General features: G+C 38.3%; 2 protein-coding genes across 2 annotated transcripts in view; both read right to left on the minus strand.

Annotated features, from left to right (window-relative positions):
• Positions 1 to 1,432, minus strand: part of LOC118803085 — a 30,956-nt gene extending 29,524 nt beyond the window's left edge. The window contains exons 1-2 of the mRNA XM_036563590.1: positions 1,128 to 1,432; positions 377 to 715 (exon numbers count right to left, since the gene is read on the minus strand). Coding sequence (XP_036419483.1) covers positions 377 to 715; positions 1,128 to 1,167 — 379 coding nt within the window. The 5' untranslated portion in view covers positions 1,168 to 1,432. The remainder of the gene's footprint in view (positions 1 to 376; positions 716 to 1,127) is intronic.
• A 7,830-nt stretch (positions 1,433 to 9,262) lies between these two features.
• LOC118803084 lies at positions 9,263 to 12,912 on the minus strand. The gene is made up of 6 exons (XM_036563588.1): positions 12,820 to 12,912; positions 12,044 to 12,403; positions 10,376 to 10,705; positions 10,145 to 10,243; positions 9,520 to 9,557; positions 9,263 to 9,379 (listed from the first exon to the last, which is right to left on the minus strand). The coding sequence occupies exons 1-6, from the start codon at positions 12,857 to 12,859 to the stop codon at positions 9,263 to 9,265; spliced, it is 984 nt and encodes a 327-aa protein (XP_036419481.1). The 5' UTR covers positions 12,860 to 12,912.
• Between the last annotated feature and the right edge of the window lie 5,463 nt (positions 12,913 to 18,375).

Below are 18,375 nucleotides of genomic sequence, written 5' to 3' on the forward strand. Positions count from 1 at the left end.
ACTGACCTTCTCTCCACTCATGCTCGATCTTTCCCGGCCTCATCATTTTTAAACGCGACCACCTGATTTCTGAGCTCCTGCGATCATGGGGGGCACTCAGCCCGTTTATTCATCATTAATCTGAATCAGCAAATCGACCCTTTATTCCACTGCTGTTTGTTTGTTGTTTGAATGTTTGATTAGTTTGTGAAATTGTAAAATGAAGCTATTTCTAGTTTTTCGACTGACAATAAGAATCAAAAACGAGAATCGACCCATTTGCCGTTTTTCAATACTGGATTTTAAAATGAAAATCAGATGAACAGAAATAATGCTAATATCAATAAACAGTACAAAACAACAACAACAACAACAGCGAATGTGTGAACACAGTTACCTGCAAACAGCAAAAGGGTTCCAGATATAAACTCTACAGTATTTGTCTGTCCTTTTCCACAGAAATATATTCCTATATCTTCTTCTTTGACTCCATTAATGCTGAGATCAAACGTCTCTTTATCCACAGTGAAGCGGCTGTTTTTAAATGTGTTATATAATCTGTAGTTTACTGTTTCAGTCACAGATGTTCTCACGATGTACTGAGGCAGTTTTCCTAAACTCTGTTGATACCAAACTAATAAATCATCTTTGGCTGCTTTTTGGTCACATTTTATTGCCGTGTTGTCTCCCAGCCTCACTGTTTGTACTTGAAGATCAAGGATGTCAGCCGTTTTCACTGGAGAAAAAACAGTCATAATAAAGCAGTTATTTATAATAATATGCAAAGGTTTGTATGATCCTGATCAAATTACATGTTTTAATGCACACATTTTAATGCACAGTTACTGTTTGTTGCTGAATTTAACACACTGTAAAAAACATGACAACATATGTGGCTTATGCAAAAGTTATGTCACATTTTGTATTTTTTTTCCAATATATTAAACTCTTTTGTGCACTAAAAGTTGCAGAAAATGCCATATTTAAGTTTTTCCTTGTAGAGAATGTGTTACTTATTTTCATTTAGGAAATCAACAAAACATGTAATTTGACTGGAGATGTTCAAACTTTTACATGCGACTGTACATGTAGCAGCTTGATAACATGTTAGTGATATAAACATATTAACCATTCAAAACATCACTTACCAGTTACAAAGAGGCAAAGAGTGAAAAGTAATCCGATCATTGTTGCTGTTTAGACAGAGAGACAGTGAGATCTAATGTTCTGATCTCTTATCTGTTCAGTAGTAAAAGAGGCCTCATGTGTGACCTGAATGGACGTTTTAGAGCTGTGAGCTGTTTTGATTGGTCTGATAGTTTTGAGGAAATATCACATGGCGAGTGCTATTTCAGACCAGAAATAGTTTAACAGCTGATGGAAACAGCTTTGCTATTTAAAGAATGAAACTGAGGTTAAAGAGAATGAAGCAGAAAAGCCTTTTCTCATTTGAGTCTGTGATGATTCTGTATCTGATTACAATGTTATATAGATTTATACATTAAACATTACAGTTCAGATCTGAGGACCAGATGTACATATCTGTGCAGGAACAGCATCAGGGCCAGATATTCATGTTTCACATAGGGAGGATTTATACAGTTTGGGTGGGATACTACTTGTGAGCTTAACTATAAGTCTTACCTCGTCCCGTTCTTTTTGAAAGCTTTCTGAAAGTAGGACACCATATCTCTTTCATGAATTTAACCAGATGAACAAATTGTGAATTAGCCTGTTTGTTTTCTGCTATAAAGTAGGCGGTTTTGAGAAACCCCTTCGTTTCTTCTCACACTGCAACCGCACAACTTGAATAGCATTAGCCTTCACAGTCTTAGCTGAATGCTTTCTTTTTAAGGCTTTTCCAGTGTTTTGTCCAGAGCGGAAGTCGGTTTATTTGGTCAGCCGTCCCGAATTCCACACTGGTGCAAACGTTGGCTGAAAATTATTAAAATCATTGTAAATGTTTGCAGGAATTTCCTGCATTGTAAATGTTAGAGTTACGGGAATCACTGAAGTTATGAACAATACCTGAAATCCCGCACTGAAATTCAGGCCCTGAGCATGAAATGTGCCTTGACACAACTACAACATTCACCCACAATATACCCCCCGATGCTTATATACTGCTGGTTTTAAAAGGCAGAGAAGAGTATATATGAGCCACACATGTAATTTCTCCACCCACTGTTTATACAATCCTTCCTCATTTTATGTGATCTTGGCATGTTGTTTTCAAAAGTAGTCAGCAGTTTGCAGTATGTGACCAACATGAATTTCTTAGGTACTGGCCTAAAAATGTATTTATTTATTGTTCTGCTGCTGCACTCATTGCATTGCTTGCCGTGCTGATCTTGAGATGGTTTTGTTTACATCTATTATCAAGTTAATTTTCTTCATAGATAACATGGTTAAAACTGTAACTTACTTAAATTGTTCTCAAGATATAAAGAAGCTGAATAGTGACTAGCAGTGGCGCTGCAAGTACATTACACAACTTTTGTCTCATACTACAACTCTGTTTCCAAAAAAATTGCTGTGCAAAATGTAAATAAAAACTTTTATTGCAACAATATGCAAATCATTTAAAACCTATGTATAAATTAAAGTAGTACTAAAACAACATCAAATTTTGCAACTGAGAAATGTTATTGTGTTTAGAAAAATACATTCCCATTCTGAATTTGAGGCCAGCAACATGTTTCAAAAAAGTTGGGACAGAGCATGTTTACCACTGTGTCCCATCACCTCTTCTTTTAACAACATCTTCTAAGTGTTTGGGAACTGAGGAGGTGAATTACTGTAGTTTTGATAGTGAAATGTTTTCCCATCCTTGCTTGAAATAGGATTTCAGCTGCTGAACAGTTCAGACTCTCCTTTGTCAAATTTTTTGTTTCATAATGTGTAAAATATTTTCAATGGGTGACAGGTCTGGACTGCAGGCAGGCCAGTTCAGCAAAAGATTACTACAGAGCCATCCTGTTGAAACATATGCATAATGTGGTTTGACTTGCTGAAGTAAGTAAGCCCTTCCCTGAAAAAGCAATGTATGCTGTCTGTATGACCTGTATATATAATTCAGCATTAATGATGCCTTCACAGGTGCAATTCATCCTTGCTATGTGCACTAATGCTTCCCCATACCATCCCGGATGCTTTTGAACTGTGCATTTATAACAAGCTGGAGGGTCCCTGTCCTCTTTAGTCCAGAGGACGTGGCATCCATGAAAGGCAGCAGAGTTTTTGGAACCTGTTTATGTATGATTGTGTTCCTGAGCCCATTCAGTGACTTCCAGTGCAGCAGTGTCTCTTGCATAGAGCGATTTCTGTAGATTCTTTAATTTTTTTTTTGATACTATGTTGGTAGATGATAAAAGTTTTTTGCTATTTTACATTGAGCAATGTTATTCTTGAATCATTGCTTTATTTCTCTGCACAGTTTTTCACAGAGTAGAGAACCCCTCCCCATCTATAATTCTGAAAGACTCAGCCTCTCTGTGATGCTCTTTTTTATACCCAGTCATGTTACTGACCTGTTGCCAATTAACCTAATTAGTTATGAGATGTTCTAGCGAGGGCTGGGAGGCAACATGTGGATTGGGGCTCCATGGTGCAGGACTCCAGGGCTTCAGCTACCTGTGGACAGAGGCAGGGGTTCACCATCCCCCAGATCCTCTGGGAAAACACTGCCTTTGCTCCCAGAGCAAGGAGCCCACAGCTCCACCCCGCGTGTGTCCTGGGGCTTGCCTCTGCAAACCCATACAGCAAGTATAGACTAAGTGGGTCTAATGCTGCATTCACACAGCAGGTAAAAGTGGCCCAGATATGATCTTTTTTATATGTGACACACGTTGTATCTGTGTGGCAGTGTGAACAGCAAAATACACTTAAAATCTGACATTTTCAAAATTTCCATTATGCAGCAACGTGACTCACGCTACATCTACACTGCTCCAGCCCCTCAACGCACCGCAACATATTGCATTCGTGGGTTTCATCAGACACAGCCACATGTTACATGACAGGTTCGGCAGGTCGAGTCTCAGGGGACAGCTGGTGTTTGTGTGATTCATATCTGCAGCTCAAACATTGATTTCGCTTCTCAAAGGTTCCCATGCAACAAGATATACCAGCAGCAAAAGTTAATATATTTAAATATAAATAGCTAAATATATTTAAAAACAACTGTTTACCTCCAAAATTTAAAATCAGACTGAGAAAATGATCGGTTGGATGATAATAAACCAAAATGACTGATGTTGCCCAGGAGGATAATCAATGACCTGAATCCTAATCTTTCCAATTTAACTTTATTAAGGTTCTGGAAAAAAATATCAGCTTAATGATGAATAGTATGTCGACTTTCTGATTATTCAAAACAAGAGAAGCATTACTTACATTAATATTGACTTAGCAAGACTACATTTCAATTAGATTTCGCAAGGAACTCCCTCGTAACACCCACATGCAACTAACTAAAGGGTCCGTCGAAGCACTGGAGCAGTGTAAATGCAGTGAAAGACTAGCCAGCCAGATTGGAATTCATGCGACTTTTACATCCATCCAACCCTTCTCATAATCTTGTGCTGCTGAGACCTCAAAAAAATTCAAAAATTAAATGTTTCTGTACAAAAAGATTAGAAAAGCCTTACATGTTCAAAGACATTTTGAAAGAAATGGCTGAATGTGGCCATGAGAGAAAAGGAGTATTTGTGTTTAAAGAGTAACTACAAACTAAGACATTTTTTCATTCACAGCTATAATGCATTGCCCTGTAATACTAAAATATACCAGCCTTGCTTGAAATGTGAACACATCTTTACAAACTGTAAAAATAACATTTTTATCGTGGTCAGTTCGGCCTCTGAAGGACCGATTAAGTGAGGATTCTTGCTCTCCATAAAGCTGCCGGTGTTGCATCCAATTCACGTTTCCCTTCACAAATCAAAGTCTTGGGCGTGTGCACTCACTGAATCTTTTCACTTTCCGTAGTTCCACTGTTGCTTGCCGTTGATTTCTGTTCAGTGAGTGTTCACACCTGAGGGTTTGATTTATGAAGGTGAATGTGAATTTGAGAGTGAATTGAATGGATGTAACACCAGTAAGTGCCATAAACAGCTTGCAGAACATAAAGATTTAGGGCCACTGCAGCACACCCTGTCTGACCGGTGATGCAGTCTGCAACCCCATCCTGGTCACATCTGTGAACAACCTGTTTGGTACGATACAATCTCCCTGTTATACTTCTGTGCTTGGAATCTAACAGACAGAATGCTAAAAGCTATGTTGTGATGCTGGTAATGCTAGAGAAGAGCTAGCATAAGTTAACTAGGTTAGGCTACAAAGATTGGGTTAGCTTTTTTCTGCATTAAGTTAACTTTCAACATACCTCGGCCACCACCCTACTGCACGTTCTCAACAAGTGAGAGATTTGTACAGTGCCCACAAGTGCATGTGTATGGAAGGCTACAGTAATCTAATGGCCTCATAGCTTGTTTAAAGAACTTTATTTATTCAGAATTCAGTACGTGTAAGAAGTCAGGACTTGGGTTGTCTCAAATATGGACCGGCTGAACAGATCATTCTAAGTTAGCTGTCAAGGTTTTAGGGAATGTTCTACCATTCAGACGCCTCTCCCGCTCGCTGCTCATCATTTTCTGGAGTTAACTCTTCAGCAGCTTGAGTCAGTGGCTCAAACGGGTAAAGCTCAAGACACACTGTCTGATCAGAAACACCTTCCCTCATTGAAGAAGAGGATGGTAGTGAAGAAAAAGCTTCTCATTAGAACTCGAAGTTGCAAAAGTTTGATTTTGTTACTCTCCATATTTTTCAACAGCGTCAACCTTTCTCATGGTAGCTAACGCTAGCCATAAAAACACAGCAGCCCAGCCTGTCCGGTTTCCCTCTCAGCCCCACCTCCAAAGCCAAACATTACTGCAGTGCCCCGCCCAGCGTGCCTCTCCCATTTTTGAGCATTTTTCAAACTTGGGCCAGGTGGAGTGGAGCTGAAAATAGTGGGGTGTAGTTACTCTTTAAATTATCAGAGGACATGATCCAAAGAAGTGACCGTGCCCTTTGTACAGTGGGCTTGAACACATTCTTGGTGATGAGCCCAGCTGTCAGTCAATGAAGCTTCATGATCGCTCCTGTGATGCTGGTGAAGGTGAAACTGATCTGCATTTGTTGGCAGTCATGATTGTTTACCTCCAGAGGAGCGCGCTATGTGAAGCTATGTTCTTTTGCACATGCAGGTCAGTTTAGGAGCTGATCTGTTCAGGCTAATGTCACATATAGGTCACACATTTAACAGATATGGTGAATGGCCAAAAATCAGATTTGGTGAAAAATTCTGATTTAGGCAACTTTTACCTGCTGGGTGAACGTAGCCTAAGAGCATTGAAGTAAGTGGCTGACTCCTTTGTTTTTTCTTTTTTTCCCTCTTGGCATTTCCTTTCTTTATTAAAATGAAAACAAAACAAATGAAACAAAACTAATGGCATTCGCACTGGAGCTGCGGCGTGTCTAGCTCAGCTCCCCATCACAGGACCTGTCCAGAAAGGGGCATTTCCTGCATCCTCCACCAATATGGCGCAGCCAGGGGAGGGGCCGACACATACTGACTAGGAAACCTTATAAGAGTACAGAAAGACACACACAAACAACAGCACGAGTTAACAAAAGTGATTTATTTACACATCAGCATGAAACAAACACCAAACAAAACCAAATGGCTTGCTCTCTTTCTCCTGGCATGTGGAATGCAGGTCAGCGTCCTCATCTCTCCTTGCTGGAGAGAGAGAGACAGTTAAGGACTGTAGCTACATTCCAGTTCAGGGGCTGCGTCCTTTGGAGGCTGCATTTGAAGGCCGATTGCGCCACAGCGGCGTGACTAGGTTGTCCCATTTTGAAGGCTCCCTCATGTGTGGCTGAGAAATGTGTCCTTCTTTTCCATGGCAATGAAAGATCCAATGGGTGGATTCTTCGCCAGCCAACAGATCCCAAGATTCATTGCGTGCCGGTGACGATTTGAGAACATGGCAACGTCAACAGAGGAGCGACCAGCGGCTGAGGAGACACTTTTAAATGTATGTATTGGGTTTAAACTGAGTCGAATAGCTTACGATACAAATGTAAAAAAAAAAACAGTGTAGTCTCTCTGTTGAGTAGACAGAGAGAAGCATCTCCAGCTCAAAAAATCAAAGTTTCTTTCTTTAAAGAACTGTAAAATAACTTGACAAGAGTGGCATTGCATGATGCACCGGTAAGGGCAGGAACAGCGGTGCTGTGACACAAACAGAAAATCCACCATAGAGTAGACTGTCTCATTTCAGTTCAGCCTTCGCAGGTCATTGCAGCCTTTGAAGGACACGTCTTCGTAGACCGCATCCTTCGAAGGATGCAGCCCCTGAATTGGGACACAGTGTGTGTTTCTACTTTGATTCAGCGCAGCTGTGCACGTTCAGAAGAGGAGCACACATCATGTGCTGAGGGCTAGGCTCATCCTCTCCACCTCCTTCACTGTGCACATGACGTGTGTTCCTTCCATGATTGCACACAGGATATCTCAGCTGATCTTCAGTCATGGCTGTTGGACAGGTTGTGTACATGCAGGCAGTTTTCATTCAGCTGAATAAATCAACAAACAGTGCTACTCTGTTAACGACCCCCAAACGACCAGAGGTTTTATTAAACACTTCTATAACCTAAGAATAGCTCAACCCGTTTGCATTGAGGTCCCTAAAGTATTAAATAATAAACCTTATTATGTAATAAGTCTGGGATTTTAAGGGATTATTTGTTCTGGTACGCTGTCCATGGAAAATGAAATTTTGTGAAGTATTTTCAGTGAAAAATCTCCCTGTCAGACAGTGCAGCAGCAATGACGGAACATAAAAGTGGAGTTACTGCATGAATTAAAGCTATAAACCCGAACATTACGGTGACACATTGTATATTACATCAGCAAGTACTGATGTCCAAAGAAATGGACCCAGAGGTCCATTTTGTTTTGAATGCAGTGATGGTGACAGTGAACTTTGTGAAATAAAGAGCACTACAGATAAGGACAAACCTGAAAACAGTGCTGTTTTCCAACTCGGCCTATGTAGCCAAACTAGCTTACCTGGCTGACATATTCAACTTGCTGAGAGATGCATCTATACTGAAAGTCAGCAACAAAATTAATGGCTTCATTAAGCTAACTGAGCTTATCTTGACTAAACTAAAAGACGACATTACAGACATTACATTATGTTCACCCACCTGACAGAGTTTCTCCACACAAGCAGCCTGACAGTAGATGTAGTGAGAGACGCTGCCTGAGCGCATCTTGCATGACATTTCAATCTTTGAATTCAAATCTTATTTCTAAATGTGAGCCATGGAGGTCTGTAGATGTTTTCACACTTATTAATAGCAGATTCAAATACATGCTGTTTTAGTGGAGCAAACAGGCCTCCATACTAAAGCCGTCCCGTCGTCCCAGGGACAATAAAAAAGTGCACAGAAAGATGTTTCAACAGGTTTGGGATGCTACAGGGTGATAACCTTTTATGCGAGAACTAAAGAGTTCATGTCTGTAAAACATAATCATTAAATCATGAACATGGCAGCCGTCCACACCCACCCTACATACAGCAATGTTTAATCCAGACACTGTTTTTATTCACATTATAAGAGACATTTATCATGAAAGTTCTACCACTACCATAATGCTAATTATGTTAGCCTGTCAATGGTAATTCCTATGTAATATTAGCATTAAGCTAATGGCATGTGGCATGTTTTGGGCTTTGGTATGATTGTATCACATACTTGCTGTATTCGTTACAGCAGGAGTCACCAGTGTTATCCACAAAGACTCAGTGTAGCTGCAGTGTTTCATTACAGTGAAATAGATCAGTAGGATCAGCCTTTCTGTCTGGGTAGTGAACATATTCTCATTTAAGAACAGTCTTTTTATGAATGCAATTTTATTGTCATTTCTTTTTTCATCAAAAATATGTACAATAAGTAAGAAAGAAAATAAAATCTCATATAGGCAGCAAAACATATCTATATCTATATATATATATGTATATCTATGTCTGTCTATCTATATAGATATATTAGATAGATTAGTTTCTCCATCATGTCTGGTTACACTTCATTTGTTGTGTGATTTGCTGGATTGGCTCTTCTGTTTAAAAGATCCAGTGAAATGAGATAAAACACAAGTTAACACAAAGTACACAAAGTAAAATAACATTAAACACAATAAAACAGAAAATGTTCTCAGATACACTGACTATCGTACTTTGACCTGTGAATAAATATCTTGACTCTTCTTGACTCTGGGGGCTCTGGAAGGAGGTTTCTGTGCAAATTTCACAGTTGCATAGTTCAAAACATCTGTATCCTCAACCTGACACAGAACAAGAGTCATTACAAACCAGCAGAGCTCAGAATAGAAGTAGCATAAAATTAATAACAGTATAACATACTGAACATTCTGATTTTATTATTATTGTATGAAGAGGTGTTAATGTCACATTTGCACTTTACCTCATGTTTTGAGTTTCCTTGGTGACCACTGACAGAACCTGTAGAGAAAAATCACAAAATTTTAAAATGACTTTTTGAATATTGATAAGATTTTGCATCTTTAATACTGTACAACAGTTTTCAGCACCTGAAGAAATTATATTCATCATTGTGCAGTGAGCTTTTATTTTTTCCGATCAAAACACTAATATTAGAACAAATACAAACAATATCAACAGTATAAGTAGTGAGTTCATGTTTAGAATTGTTTTCTGTTTAATAATTTCAAAAACTCTCTTTGTTGCAGCCCAACTCTTATATCATTACTGTAAATCAGGCGCGCTGGTGACGCCTTTAAACAAACCTGTATTATGATGGTCGGCATCACAGAGAAATCAGGAACCAAACTTTGTTCCTCTAACTAGCTTTGAGGACATCAACTACTTTTTTAGAATTGAAAAATTCTGGTGTCTTTTTACTCTGTTGATATTTCTTTGAATTTATTCTTGTTCAGAATTAGATGTTTTGTCCAGATAAATGTGTTAAACAATTTGCTCAAGTGCCAAAGACTTTTGCACAGTACTATATTTAGTATGAAATAATATTTATATAAAAATAAATACACTTATTAACATGTAACACTGACCTTTCTGTTGTTTTTTACATAAAAGTCCACCCAGAACCGTGATCACAATAACAGATATCACATTAGATGTTACCAAGGCAACAATCCAGCTGGTATTGTCTGAAAATTCCACAAACAAAACAGTTGAAGACAAACCACTAGAGATCATGTTTTGTTAGACAAGAGATTAAAGAGTCTTTAAACTACGTATTTTATTTTTGAGTGAAATTAACTTGTAGAAGCTTTATTTACCTTTTCCATTAGATTTAGCTTCATCTCCACATTCAGCCACAGCACAGTAGTGAGTTCCAGCATCAGAGAGGCTGAGGTTTCTCTTGGGGAGTTTGTAGACACAGCTCTGTGTAGGAGAATCAGTCTCAGAGCTTTTCTCACACTCATCTCTGGTGTGTGGATGAATGTAGATGATTCCTGGATGAGATTCTCCTGATCCATGTCTGATCCAGTACACACTGTGTTCTCCTGAACAGTTCAGAGTAACTGCTTGTACTGAACACTGGAGTTTAACAGGTTCTTCATTCTTGATAGCAGATTCAGGTGGAGGATGATGGTCAGTCTTCTCATCTTTAAAATAGATCAGTAAATGTAGAAGGTAAAGAGAAATGGTCCGGGTAACTTCTGTTCATTTGAGTTTAATTAAAAAAAAAAAAAAACAGTATTGAAAAACTGCAAATGGGTCGATTCTCGTTTCAGTTATTGTCAGTGGAAAAATCAAGAAATAGCTTCGTTTTACAATTTCAAATTAATCATAAAATCAAATAACAAACAAACAGCAGTGGAATAAAGGCTCGTGGTTCTGGTTTGTTGGTCGGCTCTATTACTTTATGTGTAAGTGTTTGTATATTTGACCTCCACAAACTGTATAAGAAAGAAACGATATAGGGAAGAACCTGAACTCCCACCATTTGACGGGGGGCTTCGTGCCCTCAGATCAGCTGCTGACGCGCTCAAGTTCAAGAAGTGTTCTGTCGGTGTTGTGCTGAACTCCTCCTATGCGTGCGCGCGCTTCGTACAGGCGTATGGACACTAGATTACATTCTGTCTTTCAGTCATAATGACCAGTACTGTAGCCTCTTGGTGAAGGAGACTCAGGCGAGGCTGTCATTCTGCTAGAGAAGCGCTCTTTATTGACCCCTGCAGAAAAGGCTCATACAGGGCAGCCCGTTAGCACTGAAGGTCACCTCCGCTCCCTCCAACTAACTAAACACGCACCCAGGCGCGGTGCCAGGTGGTGCTGACGCCCCCTCAAAATCGTTCAGCGCCCACTTTATCAACCCTGATAAATGTAGAATTCCCCTGTTTGATTCAGACCCCCGGCGCAGCTCTAACGCCCCTCTAAAGCTCCTTTTCCCCCAAAACCGGAGGCGCCGCCGCCGCAAGATTAGAAGACCACTATGAACTCAGAGCAGCGCGCGTGGCGTGAGTCGTGTCGCATGTCAGCGCAGTTTGTTGCTAATAGAACAAAGTCAATAAACACATATAAAACGATATAAAGCCTCCCATAATGCCACATCTAGACTGACCTTCTCACCACTCATGCTCGATCTTTCCCGGCCTCATCATTTTTAAACGCGACCACCTGATTTCTGAGCTCCTGCGATCATGGGGGGCACTCAGCCCGTTTATTCATCATTAATCTGAATCAGTAAATCGACCCTTTATTCCACTGCTGTTTGTTTGTTGTTTGAATGTTTGATTAGTTTGTGAAATTGTAAAATGAAGCTATTTCTAGTTTTTCGACTGACAATAAGAATCAAAAACGAGAATCGACCCATTTGCCGTTTTTCAATATTGGACTTTGAAATGAAAATCAAATGAACAGAAATAATGCTGATATCAATAAACAGTACAAAACAACAACAACAACAACAACAATTACAGCGAATGTGTGAACACAGTTACCTGCAAACAGCAAAAGGGTTCCAGATATAAACTCTACAGTATTTGTCTGTCCTTTTCCACAGAAATATATTCCTATATCTTCTTCTTTGACTCCATTAATGCTGAGATCAAACGTCTCTTTATTTACAGCGAAGTAGTCTTTAAATGTGTTATCAAATCTGTGCTTTACTTCTGTTTTAGATTCTTGACGAGATTTTTCAGTCACAAATGTTCTCACGATGTACTGAGGCAGTTTTCCTAAACTCTGTTGATACCAAACTAATGAATCATTTTTGTTTGTTATTCGGTCACATTTTATTGTCGTGTTGTCTCCTCGCCTCACTGTTTGTACTTGAAGATCAAGGATGTCAGCCGTTTTCACTGGAGAAAACAAAGTCATAATAAAGCAGTTATTTATAATAATATGCAAGAGTTTGTATGATCCTGATCAAATTACATGTTTTTAATGCACACATTTTAATGCACAATTACTGTTTATTGCTGAATTTAACATATTGTAAAAAACATGACAACATATGTGGCTTATGCAAAATTTCTTTAATATTTTGTATGTTTTTTTTTCAATATATTAAACTTCTTCATGCATGAAAATTTGCAGAAAAATGCCATATTTAAGTTTTTCCTTGTAGAGAATGTGTTACTTATTTTCAGTTAGGAAATCAACAAAACATGTAATTTGACTGGAGGTGTTCAAACCTTCACATCCGACTGTACATGTAGCAGCTTGATAACATGTTAGTGATATAAACATATTAACCATTCAAAACATCACTTACCAGTTACAAAGAGGCAAAGAGTGAAAAGTAATCCGATCATTGTTGCTGTTTAGACAGAGAGACAGTGAGATCTAATGTTCTGATCTCTTATCTGTTCAGTAGTAAAAGAGGCCTCATGTGTGACCTGAATGGACGTTTTAGAGCTGTGAGCTGTTTTGATTGGTCTGATAGTTTTGAGGAAATATCACGTGGCGAGTGCTATTTCAGACCAGAAATAGTTTAACAGCTGATGGAAACAGCTTTGCTATTTAAAGAATGAAACTGAGGTTAAAGAGAATGAAGCAGAAAAGCCTTTTCTTATTTGAGTCTGTGATGATTCTGTATCTGATTAGAATGTTATATAGATTTATACATTAAACATTACAGTTCAGATCTGAGGACAAGATGTACAAACAAGTGCAGGTGCAGTATGAAATGTGCCTTAATGTGACTAAAACATTCACCCACAATATGCCTGAATTTAATGTTCAGTTTACTAAGACTGCAGTACATAAACTGCACATTTCCTCATCCAGTAACTGCTCACTTGTGAGGCTCAGAGATTAAAATGCACAGTAAACTAAAGGAGCCATCAACAAGAGAAAATGAAAGTTTATTGCTGAAGAGAGAGCAGTGATAATGAATCATTTTCCCCACATAAACATGTAATTCTACTGTAAACTCTGTGCTGTAATAGATTTTGAAAATAGAAAATATAAGGAGACTGCTGAAGATGACAGTCATAGACCAGGCAGATCTGTGACTTATTTTTGGGATTTTGGTTTCTTAGAGGCACAGTATACGATTCTGGAGAACAACTGTTGATATTTGAGCTAAACAGCAAAACTAATACAACCCTCCCTTCAGTGCTCCTTCAGAAGCTCTGCCCCTCAAATTCATGGACACACATTGTGAGGGTTGTCAAGGTTTGTCAGGGTTAACGACTCTGGGCTGCCAGATTTGTTTTGTTAGATCTTTGTGGTCATGAACCCTTCGCAAACTTTGCAGGGACAAATACCATGATATAACATGATATGATATACAATACATGATATAACAATAAGTAAACGACACAGCAGTACTGTAATGTTAGCTAGGTTGTGGGTTAGCAAACTCTTGCCACAATTGCTGCTGCAAAGCTAGCCAGTTGCTATCACAAACATTAGCAAATGGAACAAAACAATACTGACCTATTGGTTCTGTGAAACAGCAGAAGTAACTTAGTTCTGTCAAGCAGAAACAGAGAAACCTCCTCATCCTTTTTATGCCTTTGAATTGAAGTCAGATTTCTATTTGCCAGCTTCCTGTTCAGATTGTCCCCATCCCACCTTAAATGGTGCAGCAGTTACATTCCGGTGTCTCAGCTTCTTGTTCAGCGGTGCAGAGACATCAGAAAGTTGACGAGGCTGAAGTTGGCTTCCTATTCGCCTTTTCCAGTTTCACCTTAAATCATGCAGAATCTTGTTTTATGTTTGAGGCCTTTTTTCAGCAGGAGGTATGTTTCACTCTCCCAAATAAAGATACAGAACAGTCACTGGGGTGGGACCCCTCTTGTCACTAGGATGGTTTTCTATGTTGCACTGAATCCACACAGCCCACCTCATCTCCAAGCTTTTAATTTCATTGTTCTGTTTTGGGTCATTGGGTTTTTATTATGTACTTTTCACCCGGAAAAACTATTTAAGGCACACAATTAGACCTTAAACCACTGTTGTACGTTTGAAAGTACATTTACATTGTTTGTACCTTGATGAATGAAAAATGTACCTGTACAGAACCTTTATTTCTAACAGTGTCGGAAGGTCACTTTACCTCAACGCTTCTTAGTGCACTCTGCCATCTTGCATGCACAATGCAAAATACATGGTGTTTTTGATGAGCAAAACAAGTCATGTATTAGCACAGCAATATATTGTCTATCTGTGTCTCATGCTTAATATGTAAGACATACTGCTTCGTGTCATTAACTGTAGTAAGACTCTCACTTAAACACAAACACACACACACACACACACACACACACACATTCTTTAGTTATAAGAATGTGAGTTATGTGAATATGCTGTTGTAGTTTCTAAACTGAAGGATAGTTTTGATGAGTTTGTGTTTTATGTGAAATGTAGAAATTTACAAAAAATTAGAAATAGTACACAGCACTTAAAGTATTTTTCTATTTAATAGGAAATAATAAAAAAGTCAACATTGGCTAGTTCAGGAGAACAGTGCTCAGCAGAACAGCATTTCTCAGGCTTCTTAAGTCGCCACCATCCAAAGAGCCAAAGATCTTTCCAAACTCATTCTGAATGAAGTGATATGTCTGCTTTTTTGTATGTTTTGCAGTATAGTTAACTAAATACACACTATTAATACATATAAGTTTGTAAAGTTAACTGCTACACACTGAGTTGAAGCAAAGTCTCTGACACAGCGTGCAGGAGTGTTTCGACAAGCAAAAACTAGCTTGTTTAAAGAGGCTACTACAGCCTACAAAAGGTGTAGAATTGGAATGTATTCCTGCTTCTAGCTAGCATAAAAGTTACACCTCATCTAAGAGAAAATTCAGCTTATGGCCGTTGGTACAATGGTCTTAAAGTTATGCTCAGAAATTTGTGACCAACTCAGCTTATGACCAGGTCTTTGTTCAGCCCTGACAAAACACAGCTTTTGACGTCTTCATTTGTTGTGTTCACCAGGCTGCAGCAGCCACATTTGAAGAGGACTTTATTAGAATCCATTGTGTGCACTGCCATTTTAATATGGCAGGGTTTATATACATATCGCTACTGATTGGGTAACACCTCTGACACACCCATCAAATGAGAGAAAATGTTCCTCAAAGCCTGTTGTGCACTTTTTCACACCATTTCGATGGAACATGTCGTTCAACCCAGAAACTGTAGCAAAACGGTGCACAATGTTTTGAGACTGAATGTGCCCCAGGTGTAAGCACTGTTTCTGCAGACCCTGCTGTCTCCACACCTGTGTCACACGTAGCTGATTCGTCAGTGTCCCAGTGTTCCTGTTACCAGGGGCCTTATACCCGACTTTGTATTCACTACGTAATGATTCACTACCCGCGGTACTAACTGGGTAGTTGTTACATTTTAGTGTTTGAACAGAAACCATGGGTCACAGCTAACACTGATATCAAGACAGATACCTTAGAGAAGGGTGTCCACTCTGTTCCACAAATGGGTGGGTGTGGCTGCTGGTTTCCATTCCAACAAAGCAGGAGTTCACATGATCAGTTAGTTCCTCTTGGCAACCAATTTCTTGGTGACCCACTTATTAATATTGTGGAAGGTTTCTCCAAAGAACTCAAACATGTTGAAGATCTGGGGCTGTATAACAAAAACTTCTTAAGTCTGAAATCTTATCTGTTTAGTCACCATGACAAACTTCAGTTTGGACTGAATTTAAGACAGAGACTATTACAGAACAACATTTCTTAAATTCATAATCTTATCCTAACTGCAGATAAGAAAACAGTACTACAGAAACATCCTAACTAAACAAAATTTCCTAAATTCTGTCCTAACTTTAGGACCCCAGAGGTGTCTTACTTTCTGTTTTAACCGTCTGTTTCTATTGTTTTATGCAGTGAGGCAGAACAGTTCACTATAACCAGCATAATAACGTTACATTTATCTAAACTGAAAATGATGCTTTGACTTGAAATCCCAGACACTGCAGACACACAGATTACCTTTGTGTGTTAATACTGATGAAAACTCACAATATTCTTAACTTCTAGTTTATTATGCTTTAGTTTTGTTTTTTACATCAGTAACAGTAGCTAACCGTCTGGCTAACTGACTTGATTACTTTGGAACGTTTCAGCTCTGCACGTATGGTTGGTTGCTAGGTAACAGATATGACATTGTTGACCTTGATTGAGTTGGTCAAGATTCCTTTTGAGATCAGATGCTGTAAGATAAGATTCCTAGATTAAGGCTCACTTTGTTCACTCTAGGCTCCCTGAAGCTTGTTACAAACACACACACAGAACCTAGCTCCACCCTTCAAAATAAGAGTCCACAGTAGAATAAGCCCTGTGAATGTATGCAGCAGAACAACTCAAAATTAACATGAACACATTCCTGTTTAAACCAAATGAAACACTCACCATTATTATTTTTAACCAAACAGAACTAGATGTGCTCTAACACCACAGTATGATCCAAGGCAACTGCAATAGTAAGACAAAGTGTAACAATAAGTCAGTAAAATAAAAGCTTATTAGATTTAAGCTTATTTGGTTATTTACTGTGGTAAATGATGCAGGTGAATAAGGGCATTTGTTTAAATTGTCCTATTAATGACCAGAGCTGTAATTTTCCATTTCCTTTGGTCCAGGTGCTCTCAGAGCCGGAGCACAAATCTGAATAATTTCATTAGCCATATTAGCCTTACGTTACTGATCATGTAAGATGAACCAAAAACGGCTCTTTATTGAACAGGCAGAAAGGCACATATACAATTTTTAATCTGCAGGGGAGGTCACCACCTGTAGAATATCACACTGTAGCCCTTTTGTAATCATGTACAATATCAGTCACTCTACCTCATTCATCATTGGTCAGTTTCTGTCTCATCCACAAAGGGCTGGTGTGCTTAAGGCTGCAAAACAGAAGCGCACTTAATTTCACTTGTTTAATCAGCTGGACTGTATTTCTGTGATGATCAATATGATTGTTTTTATACTAAATCCATTTATATTTATATTCTCATTTAAGAACAGCCTTTATTTATAAATGCAATTTTATTGTCCTTTTTTAAAATACTGTGTATTAAATAAGAAAAGTAAATAAGTAAATAAGTAAATAAGAAAAAACCTACAATCAAAAAAACCCAACAAGCAACAACAAAAAGCTGCACTGTATTGTATCTGCTTATATGATTAGATGGTTTGACTAACTTGACTTACAGAAATACAAGTCTCTCTTGTTGTGTGATTTGCTAGATAAACATTATTGACTTCTGTTTGAAAGGTACAGTAAAATGATTTTTTCTGTAAATTAAGGTGATGACAATGAATTGAGATGACAAACATAGTAAAACAGAAAATGTTCTCAGTTACATTGACTATTGTACTTTAACCTGTGTATAAATATCTTGACTTTCCTTGACTCTGGGGGCTCTGGAAGGAGGTTTCTGTGCAAATTTCACAGTTGCATAATTCAAGACATCTGTATCTTCAACCTGACACAGAACAAGAGTCATTACAAACCAGCAGAGTTCAGAATAGAAGTAGCATAAAATAGACAATAGTGTAACATACTGTACATTCTAATACTGGAGTTTTTATATATGAAGAGTTTTTATATATGAAGAAGTGAAGATATGTGAATGTAACATTCACATTTTACCTCATTTTTGGGGCTTCCTGGGCGACCACTGACAGAACCTTTTAAAAAAGAGTAATTTTATAGATTTCATTATTTATTTATTTATACATTTATTATAATTATTTATTTTCTTGCATATACAGTACTGTTAAAAAATCAAAGACACCTAAAATATATTTATATATTTAAAAAGCTAAGAAATTGCACAGTAAGTACTGATTGGCTCAAA

This window comes from Colossoma macropomum, unplaced genomic scaffold (assembly GCF_904425465.1).
Source record: "Colossoma macropomum unplaced genomic scaffold, Colossoma_macropomum, whole genome shotgun sequence".
In the NCBI taxonomy this organism is placed as follows: Eukaryota; Metazoa; Chordata; class Actinopteri; order Characiformes; family Serrasalmidae; genus Colossoma; species Colossoma macropomum.